The sequence below is a fragment of the Symphalangus syndactylus genome, chromosome 19 (genome assembly GCF_028878055.3).
Source record: "Symphalangus syndactylus isolate Jambi chromosome 19, NHGRI_mSymSyn1-v2.1_pri, whole genome shotgun sequence".
NCBI lineage: Eukaryota > Metazoa > Chordata > Mammalia > Primates > Hylobatidae > Symphalangus > Symphalangus syndactylus.
Genome location: NC_072434.2, coordinates 86808305 through 86835479, shown reverse-complemented (window position 1 = coordinate 86835479; position 27175 = coordinate 86808305). Strand labels below are relative to the sequence as shown.

Genomic DNA, 27175 nt, shown 5'->3' with positions numbered 1-27175 from the left:
TGCATGTTGCCTGGATGGCAAGACGTGGAGCAAAGAGCTTCTACACCTCGGCAACACAGCAAGACTCCATGTCTAATAATTTTTTACAAATTAGCTGGGCATGGTGGCTTGTGTCTGTAGTCCCAGCTACTCAGGAGGCTGAGGAGGGAGGATAACTTGAGTCTAGGAGTTCGAGGTTGCAGTGAGTTATGACCACACCACTGCACCCCAGACTGGGCCACAGAGCAAGACCCTATTGAAAACAAAGCTTTTACAAATACATGAGAAAAGACAACTCTATAGAATAATGGACCAAAATGTGAGAAGGTGAAATTCAGAATCCAGAGACCAATAAATACAGGTGGACAATAAATACTTGAAAGGTTGTTGAAGTCACACATTATTATGGCCGTACAGATTAGAGAAACATCACGATTCTGTTTTATGTCTATCAGCTTGTCGAAAAAGAAAAATGATTGGTAACATCTATGGTCAGTGTAGGGCAGGAAAGCATCCCCGTTTGAGAGAATGTAGGTATAGCTTCTCTGGAGATCAATTTGGCATACCTGCTAACTCTTTAAACATCTATACAAGCAATCCCACTTCTAGAAATGCACTTTCAAGATACGCTGGTGCATATATTTTTAGGATATTTATTGTGGCATTGTTTAAAATAGTAAACAAAGAGGCAATCCTGATGTCCATTTCCAGGGGGACTGTTAAGCAGTTTGCAGCTAATCAGTCTAGTGTGGCAGTTACGACCATGGACTTTGGAACCAGACTGCCTGAGTCTGAATCACGGCTTCACTGCTCACTAGCTGTATGCTCTGGAGGAAGTTATTTTTCTTCTCATGTCTCAGTTTTTTCATCAGTAAAGGGGATAAGAAATAGTACCTATCTTATAGGGTTGTTGTGAGTCATGATTGAGTTAAAACGTGTAAACCACGTGGAGCTTGATGCATGGATAGTAAGCATTATAGAAGTGTTTGCTGTGGTTGTATTGCTATTATTATTTTGTGAAACACCATTGTCATCAAAGAAATTGATGGGAAAAACTATATATATGTGTGTGTGTGTGTGTGTGTGTATTTACATATGCTGATATTGACCCAGAATAGTCCATCATAAAAACTGTTAAGAGTAGAATGTTTCAGAACAATGTGTATGGTAAAATCTCAATTAGTATAATAAAAATTAAATTCATGTTTGTAAAGGTCTGCAAATATAGGCATAACACTGTTCACAGTAATTTAAGAGGTAAGTTATTTAATTAATTTGAGGACTGAAATGGCAGTGACAAGTAAAGAAAGGTTATTCTATTTTACTTTGCCCCCAAATTACTTGAATTTATTTACTACAACCTTATCTCACTTTGTAATGAAAAAAATAAGGATAATTTACCTCTCTGGCTGGCATATTATGAGGCTATTACATACAGTTTGTCTGTATATTAGGTGTTGATCTAACCATCATATTGGAAAGATTATCCAGTAGCTTCCAGCATAACTTAAAAATGGCTCTGTTCAAAATTAGGTTACAGCCCATCACAAATGCTTAAAATCAATAAATCACTATGAAAACTACCATCTGGGGACGTGAGTTGTTTTGGAACTCAAAATACTTTGGCTAAGTTCAAAGACCTTGTTATGAAAATAACAGATTTTCATTTCCTCTCTAATTTTATAACTCTTGGCACTCCAACTTTTGTTTTGCTGTGAAATGTTTGAGAAGGAAATGAGTGTACACACTGTTTTATTTTCCAAAATAAATACAATTTTAATTCTGCCAAGAGTTTGTAAGGGCTCTGTGACATAGAGATATTGCTTTGGGGGGCAGTTCTACTGGGGGCACAGTGGAAGGGGCTTTCTTCAGAGCTCTGAACTCACTCATGAGTACCTAAGTCACAGATAGACCGAAACAGCTTATAAACTCTCTAACAAAGGCCATTTTGGGATGGTGCTTCTCAGGGATGCTTGGGAACCCTCGTTCAGTAGTAAGGACTCCCATGCACACACACCACCTGGTGGGCCCTCAATGTAACTTCAATGATTGTGTCTTAGGAACGCCGGTTCTATTTAACTTGGATTTTCCCATCATTGCACAGTGTTGAGAGGTCAAGTTAATGAAGAAGATCATATTTCTGTATTCATAACTCTGCTAGTTCCATTTTCTAGTGATAAGGGATGGGATGAGGTAATTGCCAAATTGCTATATTTGGTCAAGAAACGAGATTGCTACAAGAATTCTAAGAAGACTACTTTTATTCTTTTTGGAAGAGCAAAGGAACTCTTTGCTATAAAAACCATAAAGCCTTTTTTTCTTGCTTGTATTTAAAATGTTGATAAATTTAAGCAGTACAAAAGTGCACAGACTATTATAACCACTACCTACAAGATATCCAGAATTGACAAGTGTTAACATTTGGTAACACTGAATATACACTGCCATTTTTAACTAAAAAGAAACAAAACATTGCAGAGAAAGACAAAGTTTCTTTTAGTAAAAATTATTTATTAAATTTTATTATAATTAACAAGTGAGAATTGTTACAATGTGATGTTTTGACATATGTATTTACATTGCGGGATGATTAAGCTACTTAACATACCTGTCACTTCACATACGTATCTTTTTTGTGGTGAAGACATTTAAAATAGATGATTCTCACAATTTTGAAATACATTATTGTTAACTGTAGTCTCTATGCTGTGCAATAGATCGTGAAAACTTATTCCTCCTCACTGAAACTTGGTAGCCTTTGAACCACATCTTCCTATTTCCCAACCCTCCCCACCCAAACTCTGGTAACCACCACTCTATTCTATTTCTATGAGTTCTACTTTTTTTTTTTTTGAGATGGAGTCTCACTCTGTACCGCAGGCTGGAGTGCAGTGGCACAATCTCAGCTCACTGCAACCTCTGCCTCCTGGGTTCAAGCGATTCTCCTGCCTCAGCCTCCCCAGTAGCTGGGAGTGCAGGTGCATGCCACTGTGTCTGGCTAATTTTTGTAATTTTAATAGAGACAGGGTTTCACCATGTTGGCCAGGCTGGTCTCGAACTCCTAAACTCAAGTGATCTGCCCGCCTTGGCCTCCCAAAGTGCTGGGATTACAGGTGTGAGCTGCCGCGCCCAGCCGAGCTCCACTTTTTATAAATAAGATCATGCAGCATTTGTCTTTTTGTACCTGGCTTCTTTCACTTAAGCATAATATCCTCCAGGTTCATCCATGTTGTTGCGAATGACAAGACTGTCCTTTTTTAAGGCGGAATAGCATTCCTTTGTGTATATATACCACATTTTCGTTACCTATTAGATAAAGTCTCTTTTGAACCTGTGCCTAATTGCATGCCCATGCTAATTTCTCACTAGCAGTCACTATTACTAATTTGTTGAGTATCTTGATGGTCCATTTTTCTACAGTTCTATTCAGTAAATATTACTGAATATCTCCTGTATGCCAGGCACTACACATCTAGGATACATCAGGCAACAAAATAAACAAAAATATTTTCCTTCATGAAGCTTACAGCCTAACGAGGGAAGACAAATAATACTATTTTGCATTTATATGTTACATTAGAAAAGTGCTACAGAGAAAAAAGTAAAATTAGAGTAGGAAGGGGGAATCAGAATTATATGTAGGAGGTGGGGAGTATTCAGCATAAAATGAAGTGGCCAGGATAAGACTCTTTGACAAGATGTGATTTGAGCAAAGCCTTGAAGGAGGTAAAGGAATTAGCCAAGTGGTTTTCCAGAGGAAGAGCATCTGCGACTGAGTGAGGACGTGCCTGGAATTTCTGTCCCCCTCTCCCCCACCAAGACAGAGTCTTGCTCTGTCGCCCAGGCTAGAGAGCAGTGGCACGATCTCGGCTCACTGCAACCTCCACCTCCCAGGTTCAGGCAATTCTCTGCCTCAGCCTCCCGAGTAGCTGGGATTACAGGCGTCTGCCACCATGCCCGGCTAATTTTTTTTGTATTTTTAGTAGAGACGGGGTTTCGCCATCTTGGCCAGGCCAGTCTTGAACTCCTGACCTCACGATCCACCCACCTCGGCCTCCCAAAGTGCTGAGATTACAGGCGTGAGCCACCGTGCCCGGCCATGCCTGTCATTTGTGAAGAACAGCAGAGAGGCCAGTGTGGCTGCACTGGAGGGAACAAGTGTGAGAATAAAAGTAGAATAAATGGAAGAGGGGAGAGATTAGCAGCAGAGCCCAGGAAACAAGATCATGCAGAGCCTCCTGGGCCATTGTTAAAACTTTAGCTCTTGCCCTGAAATAAATGGGAAGCCATTGCAGGGTTTCAGGTAGACAGGTGACATGATCTGACTGCACGTTGTGTTTGAGAATCTATTATAGATTATAAGGTGATAAGAGTATAATAAAGGAGACCAATTAGGAGTCTATGTCATAATCCAAAAGAAAGATCATGTTGGGCTGGATCAGACTGGTAATAGGGTGCAGGTGAGAAAGGTTAGGCTTCTGGATATATTTATGTATTTTGAATGTAGAGTCTGAGTGATTTCCTGAGAGATTAAATTTGGAGTATCAGTGAAAGAAAGGAGTCAAGGAAGATTCCATTTTCTTAATTGAGGTGAAATTCACATAGCCTAAAATGAGCCATTTCAATGTACAATTCAGTGGCATTTGGTATGTTCACGATGATGTGTGGTGATCACTTCTATTTAGTTCTAAAACATTTTCGTCACCCCATATGGAAACTCATGGCCGGAAAGAGTCACCTGCCATTTTTTCCTTTTCCAAGCCTCTGGCAACCACAGAGATAATTTCTACTTGTGTAGATTTACATTTTCTAGATATTGCACATAAAGGGAATCACACAATATGTGACCTTTTGTGTCTGGCTTCTTTCATTTAGCATAATGTCTTCAAAGTCTACCATGTTGTAGCACGTGTCAGCACTTCACTCCTCTTTATGGTGGAGTGCCATTTCACTGTATGCATAGACACTACGTTGTGCTTCTCTATTCATTCATCAATGGACATTTGGGTTGTTTCCACTGCTGGCCATGGTGATGGTATGGTGATGAAAATGTATGTTTGTTTCAATCCTTGTTTTCCATTCTTTGGGGTATATACTAGAATTGGAATTGCTGGATCACTTGATATTTCTGTGTTTAACCTTTTGAGGAACTTCCAGACTGTTTCCACAGTGGCTGTACTATTTTATAGTCTCATCAGAATGAGAGAATGAGGGTTTCCTCACCAACTTTTGTTATTTTCTATTATGCTTTTAAATTTTTCTTACAGCCACCCTGTGTTTGATTACAAAGCTTTTGGCCTACAACAATAGAACTGCCATAATGAGGTAAGGAAAGCTATGTGCTAAATAGGGAAGAATGGGATGATCAGCGTTGAGTTTGGGTGGGGTGAGATGCCTCCTAAACATCCAGGTAGCACTTTTGAGTAGACATTGGACAAATGAACAGATTTGGGCTGAAATATAATATGGGAATGGGAGCCACTGGCACTTAGTTGCCATTGAAATCCATGGGACTAGGGGATCATAAAGGGCTCAAAGGTACTCCAAAATTAAGAGGTTGGGTCAAAAAGAAGGGACATGTGAAATGGACAGAAAAACAAGAGAGTTTCATGTACTGAAAGGACAAGTGAGAAAAGTGTGTCAAGGAGAAGGAACAAGTGACTATGTGAAGTGCTCCAAAAGATTAAGTAAGATTAAAATTGAGAATTGGGGTTTGGACTTGGCAGTGTGGAGGCCATGGGCAACCTTAATGTGAGCAATGTCAGTGGAGAAGTGGGGAATGGAGGTACTCGGTATAACTGAGTGACACTGCTCTCCAGATACCATCACACAGGGAAGGGAAGAAATGGGACAATGGCTGGTGGAGAATATGGGGAGAATGGAAGGCCTTTTTTTTTTTTTAATATGGGAAAAATAATAGTATCCTGTATGCTAATGAGTGTGATCCAGTGTAGAGTCAGAAAATTGATTTTTTTTTTCATAGAAGAGGGTATAATTGCCAAAGAGATGTCCTGAGTGGACACGAGGATGGGATACGTGTACAAGTAGAGGAACTGCCTTGAGCTGGGAGTGTGGCCAGTTCATTCTTGGTCATAGATGGGAAGGCAGGTCCTAGATACTTACTGAGATGCTGGAAAGTGTGAAGAGAAGGCAGTGTGGTCTGTGGATATGAAGTAAGAGGAAGACCTTAAGCTGAGGGTAAGAAGGAGAGAGAAGGTGTTAGAAGTTTGGGGAGAGGTCAAGGAGTGTGAAATAACCCTTTGGGAGACTGGAGGAATGAATGCAGTAGAGATAAGAAGCACAACTGCTAGGGAACATTAGGAGTCTGCTTGTGATGCAGCATGAATTTGGAGTTTGTTTTTCCCTAGTCTTGCTGGCTGCACCAGCTCAGGAGTACAAAGTTGGAGGTATTGAAGGCTGGACGACAAGAAAGTGCAGCAAAGCAGGAGAAGGGGATGGGCATAGAGAGCATGGACAAGTGAGTGTCTCTACTGACTGGGTTTGATTTTAATCTGGATAAAGAGGAAAGAGACAATATCATGTGCTACAGTGACATGCACTGTGATCAATGGATTGCCAATCCTAATGGGGCCAAAAGTGGTTGAAGTCACAGTACCACAGAGAGTGTGAGGAAAAGATACTCACTTGTGGGAAGAGTGGGAGGCATGAGATTGACATTACAGAGCATTTGCAGCTAGTGATAATGACATGGAAGTGAGTAGTGGAGGCAGCGTGGAGGAGAAGGGTATTGAAAGCGATGGTTCAAGGAAATGAAGCACCAGTGTGTTGGAAAGATCATCTAAATATATGGTGACATTTTTAGAATTAAGGCACAAATAATGTTGGAGACAGTGACAGTGAGAAAAAAGGAATTGACCCAGGAATCAGTGGATAATGGTGCCACTGAGGAGTATTAGATGATCTAGTCTGATGACAGCAGGAACTTCTTTTGGGAGAAGAAAGGGAGAATAAATGGTCTCAAAGTGGCAGTGAGAAACAGTGAGGATATCTATGCAGACCTCCTCCTCTGGTGGCACAAGGTCTATGGGAGAAAACACAGCCTCCCCTGGAGAGGGTTACAGTCCAGGCAATGGCTCCAGGGGAAGAGTCATTTTTCTTCCTTTTTTCTTTTTTTTTTTTTAAATTTCAACTTTTATTTTAGATACAGGGGGCTCCATGTGCAGATTTTTTACATGGGATGCTGAGGTTTGGAGTATGGATCCTGTCACCCAGGCGGTGAGCATAAGTAGTTTTTCAACCCACACCCATTCCTCCCTCCCCGATCTAGTAGTCCCCAGTGGCTCTTGTTTCCATGTTTTATGTTCAGGTGTGCTCAGTGTTTAGTTCCCACTTATAAGTGGTTTTCTGCTTCTGTGTTAATTCATCTAGGATTATGTCCTCTAACTGCATCCATGTCCCTGCAAAGGACACGATTTTGTTCTTTTATATGGTTGCATAGTATTCCATGGTGTATATGTGCCACATTTTCTGTATCCAGTCTACCATTGATGGGCATTTACGTTGATTGATTTCATGTCTTTGCTATTGTGAATAGTGCTGTGATGAACATATGAGTGCATGTGTCTTTTTGGTCAACACATGCATTAGTCTTGGCAAAGAATTTTTGGCAAAGCCCTCAAAAGCAAGTGCAACAAAAACAAAAATGGACAAGTGGGACCTAATTAAATGAAAGAGTTTCTGCAGAGTAAAAGAAACTGTCAACAGAGCAAACATACAGCCTACAAATGGAAGATATTTGTAAACTATGCATTTAACAAATGCCCAATATCCAGAATCTGTAGAGAACTTAAACAAATCAACAAGCAAAAAACAAACCCACTAAAAATGGGCAAAGGACATGAACAGACACTTCTCAAAAGACAAACATATGGAAAAATGCTCAGCATCTCTAATCATCAGAGAAATACAAATCAAAACCACAACGAGATACCATCTCTCACCAGTCAGAATGACTATTACTAAAAAGTCAAAAAACAACAGATGCTGGCAAGGCTGGGGAGAAAGAGAATGCTTATACACTGTTGGCTGGAATATAAGTTAGTTCAGCCGCTGTGGAAAGCAGCCTGGAGATTTCTCAAAGAATTTAAAACAGAGCTACCATTCGACCCAGCAATCCCATTAGTGGGTATATACCTGAAGGAAAATAAATCACTCTATTGATTTTCCATTAGAACAAAGAGGAGTAGGACATGTTGAGGAATAGATATTAATGGACAAATTATTTATTGTATGCATATGACTTTTTAAAAATAAAAGGCAATGTGGTATTTGAAATCAAATTATTAACATGATTGCAATCCCTTCCTGAACATATGAACTGTGACTTAGAGAACCAACTACAGCATAATATAATACACCTCCAACAGAGTCCCAGCACATAAAAGGCCTTCAACTGTGTGTTGAATAAATTAATATAAAATATCATTATGCCAGGTTGGATCAAGGGGGATATGGCAGAGACTTAGAATTTCTAAGAAAATGGGATGTTCCCTGTCAGGGTTCTATTCTATTCAACGAGCTACTTATTGAGAACTGAGTACCTGCTATGTGCTGATTTGAACAGGACAGATAAAGTCCCTGCTCTTTTTTGAGACAGAGTCTCCCTCTGTCACCCAGGCTGGAGTGCACTGGCACGATCTTGGCTCACTGCAACCTCTGCCTCCTGGGTTCAAGTGATTCTCCTGCCTCAGCCTCTTGAGTACCTGGGACTACAGGTGCATGCCACCATGTCTGGCTAATTTTTGTATTTTTAGTAGAGATGGGGTTTCACCACCTTGCCCAGGTTGGTCTGGAACTCCTGACCTCAGGTGATCCACTCACCTTGGCCTCACAAAGTTCTGGGATTACAAACATGAGCCACCGTGCCTGGCCTCTGCTTTATTTTTAATGGAGCTTAAATTTAAATGAGTATAATTCATGGACATAAGACTAGATTTTTAAATGAAGAGACTTGTGCACGATTGGGATATTTTGGCACTATATTCCCAAATATTACTGAAAATCTTATTCAGAAGTGTGCTTGTTCTTATGCGTAACTAGACCTTTTCACAGCCCCATTACGCTTGAGGATGTGTGTGTATGTGTGTGTGTATGTGTTGTTTGTGTGTCTGTATAGGGAGGAGCAGAAGGCAGTAGATAGAGTGGAAGAGTATGATGTCTTTATTATCTTCTTCTTTCCTCCTCTCATTCTCAAATCAAGTTTGAAAGCCTAGAGTGTTGAACATGGAATTATAAGAAATTATGAAGTTTGACCTTCTGATTTTGTAACTCACTGATCCTATTTCTATAGATCAAAGAGTGCCATTTGGATAAGTGGATGATGGAATTTATTTACAGAAACAGAATAAGCGAGAGCGTTCTCGGCAGCTTTTGTGGTGTTTTTATCATAGAGATTTTCCTTTTTGCAAAGCTAGAGACATTCTTGTTTTCCCATTCAACTGCGCATATGGAAGGAATTAGGAAATATTGTTACGGACACAGTGTCGGGTGGGGATTTTGGTAACCTGAAGAGCATTCACTCCTTCTGAAAAGACAGTTGCTTCTGGACTTCAGGTCTGTGTTCCAGTGCGGAAATGCAGTCTCACAGGGGCCAGATCTTCTGATGTTTCAAAAGAAATCAGAAAACTAGATTTTAATGAAGTCCTCCCCGCCTTTTGTTCACAACACAGCAGAAGCCAATATTCATCCCTCAGGTGGCCGGTTTGCAGTCTCTGATATACACCATCACCAAACAAATGGTACCTTTCGTAATGCCTAATACCAGTCATGGACAGCTCACACAGTAATTCTAAATATGCGAACTTGCTTGCTGACTTGCGCACTCAGCCTGCAGATGTTTCAGTCACTTTAAATCTAAACAGATTTTATTTTATTTTTAGAGTTCTTTAGGGCAGCACTGTCCAGTAGAAAGTTCTGCAATGATGGACATGTTCTAAATGTGTGCCTTTCAGTCCAGTGGCCACCGGCCACATGGGACCCTTGGGCATTCGAGATGCGGCTAGTGTGACTAGGGAACTGGATCTTAAATTTTATTTAATCTGAATTGATTAAAACTTAAATGTAAATCGTCACCTGTAGCCAGTGGCTAGCAAGCCTTATCTGAAGGTCTCTGTACCGTTCTCATCCCCTCAGAAACCCAGCTCAGAGTCACTGAATGGAACCAAACTAATGCATGCTTTTGCAGAGTAAGGAGGGAAGGGAACAGATCCACTCCAACCTTGGTTGGGGTCAGGAGAAAATTCCATGTACCTAAATATATGAAGCTTATAAATCAAGCTGACACACTCTTAAATAAAATATGTTCCCATCCTCCTACCTGTGAAGTATTTCTTTGTAATGTCCCGGAAGTACAGGTTCAAATTTAGAATCCTGGACTCCTAGGGCTCTGCCCCGGAGCACAGTGGCATGGGGGGAGCTGGCCCTTCTGTCCCCACCCCAGCTCTATCCCGCACCACAACTGGTGTAGCACACCTGCCTGGACAGAGTGGAACTTTACGTAACTGTGGTTCAAGGACCATCTTTGGGACAATTCTGTTGATCAGATCTCTTTTCTCCCTCATGGCTGTAGCTGCATTTGACTTTCAGACACCTTACACAGCCTTGTAGAAATGCCATATAAAGTGAGCTCCTGTGTTGATTTGGGCATGAAGCTCCCCTCTGGGACAAGTGCTATGATCTGATTGATGCCTTCTGGGAGCCCATATAAGCGCCTACCTCATTGCCTACAAATTGAAGGATAATCACTTTTCTAAACGGGCTTGCGCCGAATTCTTTGGAGGCAAATTAGAACTAAACCTGGCTGCTGCCTTTAAAGTGTGTAAGACCTGAAATGAGGAACGGGTACAGGTGTGACTTTGGTCAAAGGTTAATAAAGAGAGTTCACTTCATTAAGCTGCTTGTTTCACCATCACTATATCTCTTCAGCAATCTGCTTCAGAAGACTTCTTACTTGGGGCAGTCGTTTATGTCAAAAACATTGGGGCGTGGAAGATAAATTACAGGTTGCTTTTAATTCAGGTATAAATCAACCCAGTGAGCTCCATGTGATGAAAGTCATAGTTAAAAAATCAAGTATCTTAATGCTTAGAATGTGCATCTGGATTATCTTCATCTAAATAAAACCTTTCAAATGATTTGCAAATTCTGGCATTAAAATAGGTAAAAGAGAATAAACGTAACAGTCACACTCTATGCACACATAGATGTATGTGAAAAACTTGAGCAGTTTGAGCTGGAGGGCAGCTTCCGAAGCTTATTTTGAACGATTGATTGATCACATTCGTCTCTGCTTGGAGGCATTTATGCCCATGTTTTTAACAGGTGATTAAAAAGTCATTTTTCCACTTGGAGAAAAAGCTGGAGAACTATACCCTGATTGTGCTGGGGCTCCCTCCTGTGGTGAAAAAGAAGAACAGGCACATACATAATTCCTGACCTCTGAAGAAAAGAAATAGATGGTCCCAGGGATGGAACCGGAAAGGGTAAACTGTGACGATCTGCAAAGATTCAGGGCATCCGGTCAGCTCTCTCTGAAATTCAGGATTGTCTGGGAAACACATTTCATGCTTTCTGTTAGATATTTTAGACCCTGGAACACACTGTGATCTACAATAGCTGCTACCCTACTTAAGGGCACTCACATTTTACCACTCTCTCCTTAATTTCCTTTCGATTACAGCCACTTTTCAGCATTAGAAACTCTTTTATGATTTCATAGTTCATAATACCTTAATAGAAATTAATGTAAACATTTTATGGATAAAATATGTTTTCCCCTGTGTCTCTTTTCATATATGCAAATGCTTAGCAATCTTGGGTGGTTTTAGAAAGTGACAGTTTCTCTTTCTTGGTGCCTTGACCTAATTTTTTTCTCTGCCAACATCAATGTAAGTCTATTGAAACAGAAACCTTTGAAACACTATTAGAAGCTGAAAGGCATCCCTACATGCTTTATGATTCTTAGACTGAGTGGGTTTGCTTGAGATTAAATTTGCTTTTTTTTTTTTGACACAGAATCTTGCTCTGTTGCCCAGGCTAGAGTGCAATGGTATGATCTCGGCTCGCTGCAGCCTCTGCCTCCCAGGTTCAAGCGATTCTCCTGCCTCAGCTTCTGGAGTAGCTAGGATTACAGGTGCCTGCCACCACACCTGGCTAATATTTTTATAATTTTAGTAGAGACGGGCGGGGGTCTCACCATGCTGACCAGGCTGGTCTTGAACTCCTGACCTCAACTGATCTGCCCACCTTGGCCTCCCAAAGTGCTGGGATTACAGGCATGAGCCACCTTAGCCAGCCTGAGGTTAAATTTGAAAGTATCATCTTGTCCGTGTGAGTCTTTCAAAGGGTCTCTAATCACCAGCGCATGTTGAGCTCTCCTAGCCCTGCTGCCTGAATTAGCTGCAACTGTGAGGCTGAGAAGGAGTGGGTGAGGCTAAACATATCCAATGGCCAGGCAAAAATACATAGGCAGTATGGGGAGATAGGACTAGGGGTTAAAACTGGTGATGGGAGAGACAAAGAAAGATAAGCAGTTCACAACACTTTTCGCAGTTCTTTTATGAGAGAGGGGTGGACAGGTGTCATTCTGCAGCTATGTGATAAGTAGGAGCCTATGTCTCTTCATTTTCCCTAAATTCTATCAGAAAGGGGAGCCCTAAGTTGTGATAGTAGGGAATGGGTGTCGCAGTGGCCATAGGGAGCTTCCAGTCTCTAGGGACTACTTTTTGGAATGGCAGGTACACTTTTGGTTAATGCAGGACCAGCATTTGAAAATATTGAACAGGCAAATAATGAATACACCGTGTAGGGAGGTAATGATGTCTTGTTGGGCTTCTCAAAGGCATTTCAAAGATCTTCTAAAGGTACAATAAAAAATTTCATTAAAAAGATAAAATGGATTTGCTCATAAGAAAACACTAAATGAAATAGGTATTACTTAGATGCATTTTGTCTTAGCCTATTTAGGCTGCTATACCAAAATGACCATAAACTAGGTAGCTTACAAACAAAGAAACATTTCTGCCGATTCTGGAGGCTGGAAATCCCAGATCAAGTCACTGGCAGATTTGATGCCTGGAGGACCTGCTTCCTGGTTCCCAGATGGTGGCTTCTCCCTGTGTCCTCACCTGGGGGAAGAGCAAGCAATCTCCCTTGGTCATCTTTGAGAAGAGTACTAATCCTGTTCACGAGGGCTCCTCTCTCTTGATCTTGTCACCTTCTAAAAACACCACCTCCTAACACCATCAAGCTGGGGATTAGGTTTCAACATACGAATGTGGAGGGGGCCACAAACATTCTGACAATCGTGAAATTTGTAAAGGGATTTCTTTTTCCTTTCACTTTTCCGTGTTCAGAAGAGTGGAAATAGCTTTCTGCTGAGCATTTTACCTGCTTGGTCTCAGACTTTTTCATTCTTGTACCTGGATTTTTAGTTGTTAGGGGTGTGTGGGAAGATAGGACCTAGGGGGTGCAGAGGAAAGGAATGGCTTTCCGAATGTCCACATCGGGGTGGGGGGCAGGGTCTTGTTCTGTCACCCAGGCTGGTGTGCAGTGGCGCAATCTCAGCTCAGTGCAACCTCTGCCTCCTGGGCTCAAGCCATCTGCCCATCTCAGCCTCCCGAGTAACTGGGACTGCAGACACACGCCACTACACCAAGCTAATTTTTGTATTTTTTGTAGAGATGGAGTTTTACCATGTTGCCTAGACTGGTCTGGAACTCCTGGGCTCAAGCGATCTACCCGCCTCAGCTTCCCAAAGTGCTAGGATTATAGGCGTGAGTCATCGTGCCCAGCCTGGATGTCCACATTTTTTAATGAAGGTATACAAACTACTATTTTATAGAAAAGTCCAAGTTTTTTCCTGCTTCTCAATCTCCAGAACTTCCTAACTTTCTTGCTGATGGTTTGTGAGGCCAGGTATCAATGAGGTGATTGTAATTCAGTGTGTTCTGACAAGATCAAGCTGAAAAGCATAACAATTTTGATCATAAAAGTGCCAAACAATTTTTCATATCAATAGAATCCTGGTTGACTCAACAGGCAGATGATTATTCAGAAATCCTTCCTCCTAGTCCCTTGTTGTTTCTACTAGGTTAACTTATTTGAAAAAAAAAGTCCAAAATGCCAGTATACTATATGAGCATTTTTCACTGCAGAAAAAGCACTGATTCTACATCTGCTTAGATTTGTGCAGGGCCCTGACACAGACATAAGGATGGTGCACCCCCGTGATTAATGTACTTCCGGCCTTCAGCTTGCCATTCAGCCCTATTGGGAGGATCAAGGGAGATGGTACATTGAGGACTGAGACATTGAGGACTGAGCCGAAGCCCCCGTGGGGACAACAATATAAACCATTCCTGGAATGGAGTATCTTGTGTGCAAAGGCCTAGAAGTATTGGTGAGCACCGTGATTTGAGGATACTGCAAGGAGTTCTTTGTGACTAAAGCATAAGGTGCTAGTGGGAACATGGTGGGAGAGGAAATTTTAAGGAGGTCTTTCATGAAGGACCTTAAATACCATGGAGAGTAGTCTCAGTTTTACCTTACAGCCAGTAGGTTGCCATTCAAGAATTTTAGACTGGGTGCAGTGGCTCAAGCCTGTAATCCTAGCACGATGGGAGGCTGAGGTGGGTGGATCACCTGAGCTCAGGAGTTCGAGACCAGCCTGACAACACGGTGAAGCCCTGTCTCTACTAAAATACAAAAAATAAGCCAGGCATGGCAGCGTGCACCTGTAATCCCAGCTGCTTGGGAGGCTGAGACAGGAGAATCACTTGACCCTGGGTGGCAGAAGTTGCAGTGAGCCAGGATCGTGCCACTGCACTCCAGCCTGGGCAACAAAGCAACACTCCTCTCAAAAAAAAAGAAAAAAAAAAAGAATTTGATACAGGAATAACACGTTTACAATCTGGCTAGATGGTAAGATACCTAAAAATAAACAATAAAATAACCAGTGGCATCCAAGAAGTGTCTGAAGACAATGTATGATTCAATGTTGAATGCTTGGGACAGTGTTGAGTGACAGTCATAGAGAAGATAAATTGCTGTAAGTTGAGGCTATCAGGGAACTCTTCCTGAAGGAGGAAAGAATAACGCTGCACCTTGAAGAACAGATAGAAGAAAGGGAGACGCTTCATTGATGCCGTGGTAGGGGATTTCTGTTGTGCACAGATATAAAGGCTAATGGAAAAAAGCAGACAATGCTTTTTTTCCTGGTCACACTGCAGTAGATGTTGCCACCTCTTCCCATGAGAGGAGAAGGATAAGTGGGCATGGCCCAAGGAAGAGTCAAAACGATGTGGCTGAGTGTTTCTACAGAAAGGACCTCAAGATGGGATGATGAACTGAGTATCCACGTTAGGCAATGTTGGCTTATTCCAGCTTGGGGACAAGTGTTAAACACTCCAGAGTTTCAGAGTATTCACTTACTGAATTCATTTAACCCCTTAAAGGGGTGTCTAGAACCTACTCAATGCAAGCATTGAGCTACATCTTGGCCAGATGTCTCTCATGTGGGCACCTAATTTGCCCGCCATATTGGCTTCTCTATCCTAAAAGACTTTTTCCAGAGGGTGTGAAAATGTGTGTGTTTTTCTGGGACTCTGTTGATTCACAGCTACTCCTTGATGCCATCAAGCCTGATAAATGCCACGGACTCTTCTAAGAAATCAGAACCCTTGGCCATCAGCATGAATTACATTCCTGGGGATGAATTTGCTCTAGAACAAGTATTTAGCTTTGCTGGAAGTTATTCCTGCCCTTTCTAGGCCTAACCATACAAGAAGATGTGAATTTTTCCTTTTTGATAAGAGGAAAAGCAATAACAAAAGGAACCCAACCCAAGCCTGGAACAAATCAGGTTCCAAGCAAAAGGAATTTTACCAATTTGTGGGACTTTGCCAACATTTCCAACAGTAATGGGAGATCAATGTATTAACTCAGCTAGTAAATATTCTACAATGGAATAGATGCTGCCTTGAGGATGCAGATGTGAACAAAAGAAGCATGGTACCTGCCCTCCTGAAATTTACAGGTGGTGAAGGAAAGGCAAGTAAACAATTTGGCAATCAACAGGTGTTTTTGCTGACGTGTACTATTATTCTAAAGAGTCCTGGCTGAGCTTTGGATGAGGTTCAGCTGCTGCAGTGTGCTAGCTGTGTGATTGAATTCTTCTGAGATAAATTTTTAAACGATAGAACGTGGCCAAAGTGCAGGAAAAGCAAAGAGCCCCGTGGTTTAATATAATTGAGCAGCACAGGCTAGATTTAAAGCATCTGAGAAGACATGGTCCCTGCATTTGAAGAACTTTGATTATACTCTTCAAGCTAAAGCTGTGCACCTTACACTGCCTTGATGAGTAAAGAACTTTTCTTTCCACCTGTTCAGATTTGACAGCGCTACGCCACATGATTTAGTCTGGACTTAACAAACACCCACCGATGACCGAGCTGCTGTAACCATGGAGTGCTTGTCAGCATTGCCCCTCTTCGCTCGTCTTTGTCTAGGCAGGATTCTCCTTTACTCTGACTGGAATTGCAGCCGTTTCTGCTCAGGTTGGAGGTGTGTGGACGCCGGCACGGTGCCTGCCTCCCCTGGGTCAGCTTGAGATCTTGCTATCATTTCATTCCACAAGCAACACAACTCCTCTCAGTTTAACAGGAAAAGAGGGAGAAACATAATTGAACATAGCAGTCCCCAGTGCTTGCTTAAATGCTCAATGAGGGGCCTACGTTTTTAAGAGCACATTCTGGGGGAAATTCTGAAATTGCAAGCTGCAGCCCTTTCTCTCTTCGTGCTCAGTTTGGCTGATTTCCAAAGCGTTGAGGCCAGCAATTGAGGGACTGAAATGTAATCGGTGGTGATACGTTTGTGCCACATGAAACATTCTCTGCCACTAAAGGCTCCAGAGGCTGTGGGAAGCAGCACATCAGCGACAGCTCCTGGCTGCTGGACTCCGCAGGGAGGGAAGGAAGATTGGTCGCAATGGTAAGAAACTCTGGAGTTTTCTACAGACCTAGTTTGTTACCTGGGAAAGAATTCTTAGCCTCTGCTGGTGAAAATGGCTGTTGGGAGCATGAGACTGAACAGTCACTTGAGCTCTGAGGCACTGTCCTTTTTTTATTAGAAGGGCAGGAACACTCTTTTCACCAGAGCACTGATTTTTTGAAAAATGATTCCTTTCATGTCAGAGGTAATGGTGCCTTGTAATTAATAAGGACTTTGCTGGGCTCTGCCAGGGAAGGACAGTCCTACGGTGACCTCAGATGTAAACCCCGATTAATGCATTCTCTGAAGTGTGCTCTTTCCTCTGAAAGTAATTGTAATTTCCATGAGATTCTTCAAAGAAATAGTTTGTTTTCTCGATATGTTTGTGTGGGGGTACAAATCCATTCATCCTTAAGCAGCTTGCTTTGAATTGTCACTGTTCTGTGAGCTTCACTGTTTACTAGAGGCATTAGGCATTACTAGAGAAAACTTCCACGTGATTTGTTTTTCTTTTGAAACTATCATAGGCAGTAACAACAGGAACCCAAGTTTTCAAAGAAAAAACGATCTGACTTTGGAGGAAGTTTGATTCAATCCAGTAAAGCAAATATTGCCAGGATGAGGTGATCCTTAACGTAAACGTGAGGTCTTTAGATGAGGCTTTAGAATTCACCGTGGAAGTGACAATGTGCTTATCTCTTGGCCTCTGCTCTCTGGGTGTCTTTTCCAAGTGTCTCCTCCCAATCACCCATGATACAAGGAGGAAAACACGGGAGATGGGGGGAAGAACTGGCGTGCAACAATGGGGCCACTAAACATTTTCTCGAAAGGATTAACGGACAAAGGACATTGATAATAAATAGGATTACATATCATTGAGAAGAAAATAAAGCCTATTACTGTTGAGAGAGAATGCCTGAAATATACTTATTTGACTGCACAGCTGATGTGTGGGAAATGATTTTTCTGTTTATAATCCAGATGAATGAAGAGACTGGTGATGAAGGGAGGATTGGGAATTTTTAGAAGTGAGTTTGCCTTTCTAACAACTCAGAAAGAGGGAAATTGGAAACCAGATCTATGAGAATCATTCATCTCATTCCCTGCCTTCACACACCATCCCTAGATCATTCATAGGGACACAGACCAGAGAAACTGCTGCCAAGACAAAGGTCAGATTTTTCCCTCTTTAGGTGACACCTGGTACCTTTTATCATCTCATCCATTTGAGCAGTTCTTACCTGTTGAGAAGTCAAAATAAACTGTTTCTCCTTAGGATGGGTAAAAATATATAAATAATCCACATATCTAGCATGAGGATTAAAGGGGACTCTGAGTGCTTCGGAATGTTTTGCCTGAATGCTTGAGGCAGAAGCATTCCTTCCTTCCCTTCATTAGCATGAGAACATTCCTTTAAGGATGATAAAGGGCCGGGCTGAAATGCAGAGTCCCTCTCGCACCAGCACACTTTAAGCGTGAGCGTAAACATACTCATAGTGATATTCTTTTACAGTATTCAGGGAGAAATGAGGAGCAGGTCAAGGGCTGAGATCATTGAAGTACAATCTGATGAAAGCGTACAGACCTTCGAAGAGAGTGAACTTTCCTTTGGAGTTGTGGGAGGGTGCGGTGGGAACTAAGAGTGACTGTAAGCTGTTTACATTCAGGCCATCCTCTGGTTATTTTCATGAAGTACTGTTTAAAAGGTTGGGGAAAAAGTACCCAGTTTTACATTAAAATAAAAGCTTTGGTCTAAGTGAGCTGTTCTTAATGACATACACTAAAATGGCAACAATTGAACAGGGAAGGCATTCTGACCACCTCGCTTTTGCCTAGGCAGCAGTATTTCACCTTTCATTTTAGTGAGTAAGAGACCACTGACTGGAAGAGGAGTGAATCTATAGATTGGATTTTCATTAAATCCTTTCCATGATGAAAAGGAAACCAATCTGGTTTCTCCTCATGCAAATGTGATCAGTTATCTTACCCAGGATAAAAGACACTCACTGTGTTTAAAACACTCTCCTTGACCTCATTAGAGTCAGGAGCGTGTCAGAACTTGCTAGATGTTATACCAAATAAGCCAGCCCAGCTTGCGTTCTGGCCTCTCATTACTTTTTAAATTTTATTTACAAATTTAAAGGGAATGCAAATAATTAAGTCCATATTACATAATTGCAGATGACTTTTAAGTTATTTCAAAGTGAGGAAAATGTGTAGCTGTTCTCAATATTTTACAAATAGCGAGGACATAACATGCTACGTGCTGAGTGTCTTCAACCCTTTAGTAATCCCCATTCTTGCTTTGAAATACGTATTTTGACATTACTACCCCTGTTGCATTGAGGTCAGGCACATGGAGTTCTATGCTTTCTGAAGGGCACACAGCGGGTGAGGGGTAATGCCAGGGTAGGAGTAAATGGCTACTGGCTCTCGGGCCCTCACTCCTGAAACCACCTCCTCATACAGCCTTTCAAAGTAGAGAGGCAGAGAGCAGACGGGTGCCTGACAACAAGTTGCAGAAACTTTCAGTGCCCCAGCCTCGAAATTTCAACTCACCTTTGACATTTCTCTATTCCTGTTCTTCCTCCCCAATGTCACGTGTTTTAGTTGCTTTGTCATTTGCTCATGAACACCTTCTGTTCCCACTCTGACCAATTTCCCTTAAACAGCTGTGTCTAACTGGGAGCCAGTCTAATGTATGGAAAGAGGGTATAAAGTTGCGCAGACAGGGAGTTAAATTTCTTTTTTCTTTTTGGATAGAATCTCATTCTGTCACCCAGGCCACCCAGGCTGAAGTGCAGTGGCGCGATCTCGGCTCACTGCAACCTCCACATCTAAGGTTCAAGTGATTCTCATGTCTCAGCCTCCTGAGTAGCTGGGACTACAGGCATGCACCACCACACTCAGCTACTTTTTGTATTTTTCAGAGGGTTTTACCATGTTGGTCAGATTGGCCTTGAACTCCTGGCCTCAAGTGATCTGCCTGCCTCAGCCTCCCAAAGTGCTGGGATTACAGGCATGAGTCACCACACGCAGCGTTCTTTATTTTTCTTCATTTTAGTTTTTTATTGGTATAAATTTATGAGGTGTAAGTATAAATTTGTTATATGCATAGATTGCATAGTGGTGAAGTCAGGGAGGGAGTTAAATTTCTGTGTTACACGCTTATTGTGTGATTTTGGACAGTAATTTTAAAACCTTTTTAATTCTTAGCTTGCTTCTCTGGAAAATGGGAATAATGATTCTTACCTCCACTGGGTCATTGTGAAGATTACGTTAATATGTTTGTGTAAAACAGAATGTTTAATTAGGAGACCATGACAAGGAGAAAAATTAGAAGGAAGCTTTAAAAATTATCTAGGTAAAAGATGATATGGATTTAAATTAGAATGGTAGAGAGAAAATGAAAATAAAGCAGGAGATGAGGTAAAAGAAAACCCACCTGCACTGGCCACTGATTGGAGGTGAAATGTGAAAGAGGAAAGCAAATGACCCTGGCATTTGAAGCAAGCAGCTTGGAAAAAAAAAAAAGTGAATAACCCCCCCCCCCCCCCCGCCGCACTGTAATTCGTACATTACCTAGCATGCCACCTGTCTTAGTCTGTTCAGGCTGCTCTAACAAAACACATCAGACTGGATAACAGAAAAACAACAGAAATTTGCCAGGTGCAGTGGCTCATGCCTGTAATCTCAGCACTTTGGGATGCCAAGGCGGGCTGATCGCCTGAAGTCAGGGGTTTGAGACCAGCCTGGCGAACGTGGTGAAACCCTGTCTCTACTAAAAATACAAAAATTAGCTCGGTGTGGTGGTGGGCACCTGTAATCACAGCTACTCGGGAGGCTGAGGCAGGAGAATCACTTGAACCCAGAAGGCAGAGGTTGCAGTGAACTGAGATCGTACCACTGCACTCCAGCCTGGAGGACAGAGCAAGACTGTCTCAAAAAGCAAACAAACAAACAACGGAAATTAATTTCTCATAGAAACTGGGAAATCCAAGATCATGGTTTTAGCAGATTTGGTGTCTGGTGAGGGCCAACTCTCTGCTTAATAGATGATGCCTTCTCGCTGTGTGTTCACACGGTAGAATGAGCTTGATAGCTCTCTGATGTCTCTTTTATAAGGGCACTAATTTGATTAGTGACGGCAGAGCCTTCAAGACCTCATCACCTTCCACATGCCCTACCTTCTAATACTATCACACTGGGGATTAGGGTTCAACAAATGAGTTTGGGAGGTGGGGGAAACAAATATTCATACCACAGCAGTGCCTTTCACATAGTAGGTTTATATGGTGTTGAATGAATAAATATATATTATTTGTATAAAGTACGCTTTTGATTATGTTCCTGAGGAGAAGATGGATCTAGAGGATCAGAGGAGGTTACATGCACCTATATTCCTATGTCCACAGGTTTCAGAAGTTTGACGGTAATGAGTGAGGACAAATTAGATATAGTTAGAAATTACTAATGGCTACAGTGCCATTTTCTTGATCATTGATAACCTGTAACCACATTGATCAAATGAATAGAAATATGCAGAGGAGAATGAGTGCATACAAAATACCTCCGTCTTCTCCGGTCCTTGAAAACTAAAGCACACAGAATAAAGGTATGAGTGATTTTATTAATAGGGTGGATCTAAGATGCTATTTGTTGGAAAAAAAAGTATTGTGGTGACAAGTTTTTGGGAAATTGAATGTGTTGGTTGGCTTTGAGTTTCTCCTTGAAGATGGTGTCAAGAGCATTAGAAATTATGAATTACACATACCAACAATATAATGAAGATGAGTAATCTCATTCATTTTGCTGTGGTCTTATAGGAAGGAATTACTCTTGATGGGCTACAGGAAGTGCAAAGCTTAAAATAAGCAAATATGAGTTCTGTTCAAATTTGTATCCATTGTTCAGCCTCCTGGATACTGATGGTTCCTGATGGACGCTGCACAGGTCCCGTTAGGTGAGAAGACACAAAAGCCACTATACAGGGGATGCTAGAGAAAATACCGTTGATGTGGTGGCCAATCAAGTCTGATGTTGATAATAAAATCAATGCAATAGATAGAAGACCTAGGATAAATAAGCTAATTAGCTCCATTGCCTAGAAATTAAATAGGTTTGAGAGGGAGGAAGTCTCTGGAGAGATGCTCATAAGATTACAAAAGAAGTGGTGAGGTTCACGTTGATAGCCTCGACTGCAACTTTAAATGCCCTCCTATAAATGTAGACTCAAGAATAATATCAAAACTTTCTTAGGTGCTTCAGGTTAAGCTATGATACAGTTTACGTTCACTCTTCCTTCCTTTCCATTTTCATGTTTCAACACTCCTCATTCATTACTTTTTGCTTTTGTACTTCATCTCTAACTTCTCATCTTACTCCTTGGATTTAGCCATCCAGTAGGTGGATAATCTTCCCAGTTCACATCCTGGACTCCTAAGGACTCAGCTCTGGGCATCTGCTTACTGGCTCTGTGAAGTGCTCAGACTCCCTAAGACTCACCAACCAATTCACCTTCCTTGATGTGGCCCTCCCTCTATTACACATAGATATAAGGACAGCATATCTATTTGGAGAAATTTGTTGTTTGCATTCTGAAATTTGCCATGTTTGGATTTATAGCTTGTGTTGCAAAAGTGCTTAATTTCCCCTTTTATTTTACCACTGTGCTTATTTTGTTTTCAATAACAAAAACAAAATATGAAATATATTTAATATATAAAAGTGTCTTAAGAAATAAAATACCTGATAGGGAAAAGGGGAGAATCACATCCGTATATACTTAAATCTCACTTTTTAACTAACTTCAGCCTTATCCATTGGATTTAATATTTCTGGTGGACACTTTGGCTGATTTAATAAGTTCATAGAAAGTATGGCTTTGTTAGCTTACATGTTCTGTCATAGCGATGGCAGGCTATATTGCAATGTTGCTACACCTAGGGCTTCCCCAATTTTTGTTTATTCGGCGTGGAGATTCCTTGCAGAACTGTGTTTACAACTTAAGTTTAAAACCACTGAAGAATAAGGAATACCCATTTATCCAATCTAGGACTTAGAAGAACTGCCTCTCAAATTTGTGTGAAAGTGCATGAATGAATAATGGATTAATTTCTTAAGATACTGAAAATTCAATACTGCACACAAATTGATTTTACTAGTTTAGGATTATAAGTGTTTCCTTTCCCTGCGTCTCTTCTTTGTATGGAGTGTTGACTTACTTAATCAGGGGTTTTTAAGTTAAAAAACTTTAAGATAACATAAAAACTGAAAAAGTGCACAAATCGTAAATGTACAGCTCACATTTTTGCAAAATGAACACAGTCTTGTAATTAGCACCCCGCTCAAAGAATAGAACATCGCTGGTTCCCCAAGCCATCATGTGGCATCTCGTGATCCTGATTTAGAATTCCTAATCAAGATCTGCTTATTTTTCAGCTTTAAATACCCTTCTTTATTTTTTGTTTTAAAAAAAGAAGCGAATAATCCCATTTACGTAACAGTACCTCCATGGATCTAGTGGCTGTAATACCTGGATGCTGCACGTAGATGGAAATTTTGAGGCACATGCTCACCACACTACTAGCAGTGGTGGAATCTGAGAGCTGTTTTAGAACTTCTTCGTTCTTTTTATTCTTATTTGAGTTTTTCATGACAATAGGTATGTGAAGTTTACAAAAAAACATATAAGCATTTTTTAAGGAACTCTGGTACTTTAGAATGTCTTTGGACATGCTCTTGGAATGTCTTATGATGGGCATCGGCCAGGGTATTTTTTAAATCACTGGGCAACCGAGTCCATGCCCTAGATACTTTGTGCCCTTCGTGGGGAAGAGTTCTGTGCTCCCATGAGAGCTGCTCTTAAGTTGTCAGCAAGAGGTGGCAGAAAGAATGCTTCACTCTTTGCTTTATACAGAAGCTTACAGCTGAGCTACTAAATGTACTGGAAACAGTTGCAAATAGCAGAGATAAATTATAAATAGCACAGATTAAAAATATGTCAGTTAACTTTCTGTTTATCTTTGTAAGGAATAATTTTAATCAGAAATAATGTAATAGCCTTCCTAGGTCTTTCACATTGAGATATACCTGATGCTTCAACTTTGGCAGAGGATCCATTTTAAAGAGTTGCCAAATACAACGGTGAGACCTCTTGGGCTCTGGCAGAAGGTGGGCTCGGTGGCTCTCCTGCCTAGGATGGCCCACCATGTTCCTAGGGAAAAGAGGTGTCTGTCTGACTCCTTTTCCCCAAAGCTTTCTGTTACTGTTACTTTAAAATGTGCAAAAGTAATATATATCCTTATGCACTCTAAATTCAGGAAATAGAAATTCTTATTTCATCTTAAGGGAAAATGAAAAAGGGCTGATAACTCTAAATCTGACTTATGACTGAGGAAGCTAAGACAAGCTTAGTAAGCCAAATTAATTTTTTTTAAAGTTTGTTTTTTTCTGACTACTAAAGAAACACATGGTAATTTCGGAAGATTCATAACATGGTGAAAAGAAAAGATAAGTGAAACCATTTAGGGCTAACAACTGTTGATTTTATGTAGAGAGATATATAATCTAGCCTTTTTCATACATCCACACACACACTAAACACATAACACACACACATACTAAACGCATTCCCCACACCTTTTTACTAATGGCAGTAGGTTAAATCTTTCATCAATTATATACTCATAGTATCCTGCATTTTGCTTCATAGCACTTATTACTATTTTAAATTGTTATTATTCATACTATTATCCTATTGTACTCTTGATGGCTAGCACCGTGCATAGCACATGTCATATTTGTTGAAACAAACAGTGAATATTATACATTCTGCTTAGTCCTGATTTTTTTCAACTTAATTTATTATAGCTATTGTTCCATACCAATAAATACAACTCACATAAATGTGACTCATCATTATAATGGACATGGATGCTTTTCCAATTTTCCTTCCAAATTACTATTTATAATAATGCTGAATGGGCATCTTTGTACATACAAATTTAAGCAATCGCCCAATCAGGTTCTCTTTGTATTTCACTCATACAGTATCAAGGGGGTGAATGACCTGATTTTGAAAGTGTGAAGGAAAGTAATGGACAGAGTAGTAGGAGGAGGCGGAGTGAGGGAGAGGGAGCGATGAGTGTTTTCAGAAAAAACATAGTGTTCTGTGCTCAGCATGTGGACTGTGTTTAGTCTGTGAGTTAAGAAGGCTGGAAGAGGAGGAAGAGAAGTCCGTGGATGAGTTTCTCAAGCTAGCAGGTGTCTTGTATCTCAGATCCCTTTTAGCTAAAATCTCTGTGATTCTGGGGCTGGGCCCTTTGCAGGGCAAGGACACTGTATACAATTTTGCTCTTCATATGATCTGCTTGGCCCTCAAAATTGGTTAACTGCATTAGATGTTGATAAATGGATTACAATCTATACCTGATCAGTTTTCAATACAGACTCATGTGAATCATGCTCGGTCTTTAATTATTCTGCATCAAGCACTGATGATTTAGGAACTACAGTTAGGTGGGGTGTAGCCTGCCCTGCCCAGCATTCTAAGGGGTCATTCCAACCCCACAACTTAGAACAACATTGTCGGCTGGTCCCAATTAATTCCTGTGACCAGCAACCAACTTTCAGGCTCCCACATGCTTGGCGAAACCAAACCTTATTCCCTTCCGCCAGGGTGACTCGAAATCATGCTACTGCCTAAAAATGGATGAATAGAAATATCTGTCTGAAAAAAGCTAAAATTCCTTTTATTAAGGAATGTTTCAAGTAATTGTCTAGTTTATCTCAGATTGAGCTATATCCTGTAACTCCTTCTGCTTGCCAATATCTTAGGAAAGGAGCTCATTTATCCCCTATTCTATGTGTTAAGTGTTGCCAACTATTATGTACGGTGATATTTAAAGGACTGAAATATATACAAGAACACCCAACACTGGGCTCAGCACCCAGGAGGTATTTAGTACCTAACTGTAATTTGGAGTTTCCCAAACTGAACCTTGGCCAGTGGAGAACTTTCCACGGCTTGCGGCTTATACTGTCCCTGTTTCTCTTTCTCTTAATACTTGTGGAGCAGGAGGATTTTGTTTTGTTTCGTTTCGTTCTCACACATTTATTTAGCACTTATTGCAGGTGTGACCCTTATTCTGGGAAACTGGAGTTTAACAGAAAGCTCCCGATTTCATGGAGTTTTCAATCCAGAGGAAGACGAGACAAATGCATTCGTTTATACCTGCAGTCCATAGTGTGCTTCACGGAAAATTGGATGGCCAGATAGAGCAGCCATTTCTGCAGAAAGTCATCATCTGTCAACTTGATTGTAAACGCCTTCCTTTCTTCCTCTCTGGCTTCCCTCACATTTATTCTCCAGTAGATATTTATGGACTGCTAGCTGTTCACCAGATTCTGTGCTCTTCTCTTTTTCCTGGACACACGGCTAAACTTCATTTTCCCGCTAGTGCCTGAGATCAGGGTCAGGCCAACCACATGCAGGCAGATGTGATGTGGGCTCCTTCCAGGCCTACTCATAAAAACTTCCCATGAATGTGCCTCCATGCCTTTTCCCATTCTGCTGGATGAATGGGAAACCCGGAATGGCCAAGGTTACTTGGAAGCCATGAGTTGAAGATGGCAAAGATCACCATCAGCATCAGTCTCCGAATGACCTTGTTGAACAAAGCCCCCTTCTTCTGCTCCTTCCCCACGTGCAATTGACTTGGACTCTTCGTGAACAAGAAATGAACTTTGCTTGTCTTTGAGCCAGTCTACATTTTGATCTATTTGTTAAGCAGTGAGTGAGGTACCTTGATTTTATCTAGTCCCTGGTAGGTCTTAAGCGCTATGCCAGGTGGTGGGGATACAGTGGCAACCAAGAAACTAAAAATAAACATGCAAACAAACATGAGAGAACTAGACAATAAGCATGTGAAGAAAACAGAAATATACATATTGAGATAAGTGCAATGGAGGAAATTAACAGGGTGATAAGAGCGACAACCTGGGGAAGGGGCAGCTGGCTGTAAACCAGACTTTGAATGGAGCATAGCTTTTGACTCCTAAACAGGGATTGTTGGTTAAATTCTGAAAGTAGGAAACTAATTATCAATTAAAGGAGGATACAGGAAAATTGCAGAAACCTAGGACAGCACCCTGACTCCCTTTCTAAACCTGTTCCAAAATACTACTT

The 27175-nt window shown here is 41.1% G+C and overlaps 1 protein-coding gene across 2 annotated transcripts in view; it reads left to right on the top strand.

The window, feature by feature from the left end:
* PLD5 (phospholipase D family member 5) overlaps positions 1–27175 on the top strand; it is a 438248-nt gene that overhangs the window by 51964 nt on the left and 359109 nt on the right. The window contains exon 1 of one of the 2 annotated variants that reach the window (XM_055233751.2): positions 16653–16986. The exons of the other annotated variant lie outside the window; for it this stretch is intronic. Coding sequence (XP_055089726.1) covers positions 16984–16986 — 3 coding nt within the window. The 5' untranslated portion in view covers positions 16653–16983. Of the gene's footprint in view, positions 1–16652; positions 16987–27175 lie in introns of those variants that run through there. 2 annotated transcript variants of the gene reach the window in all.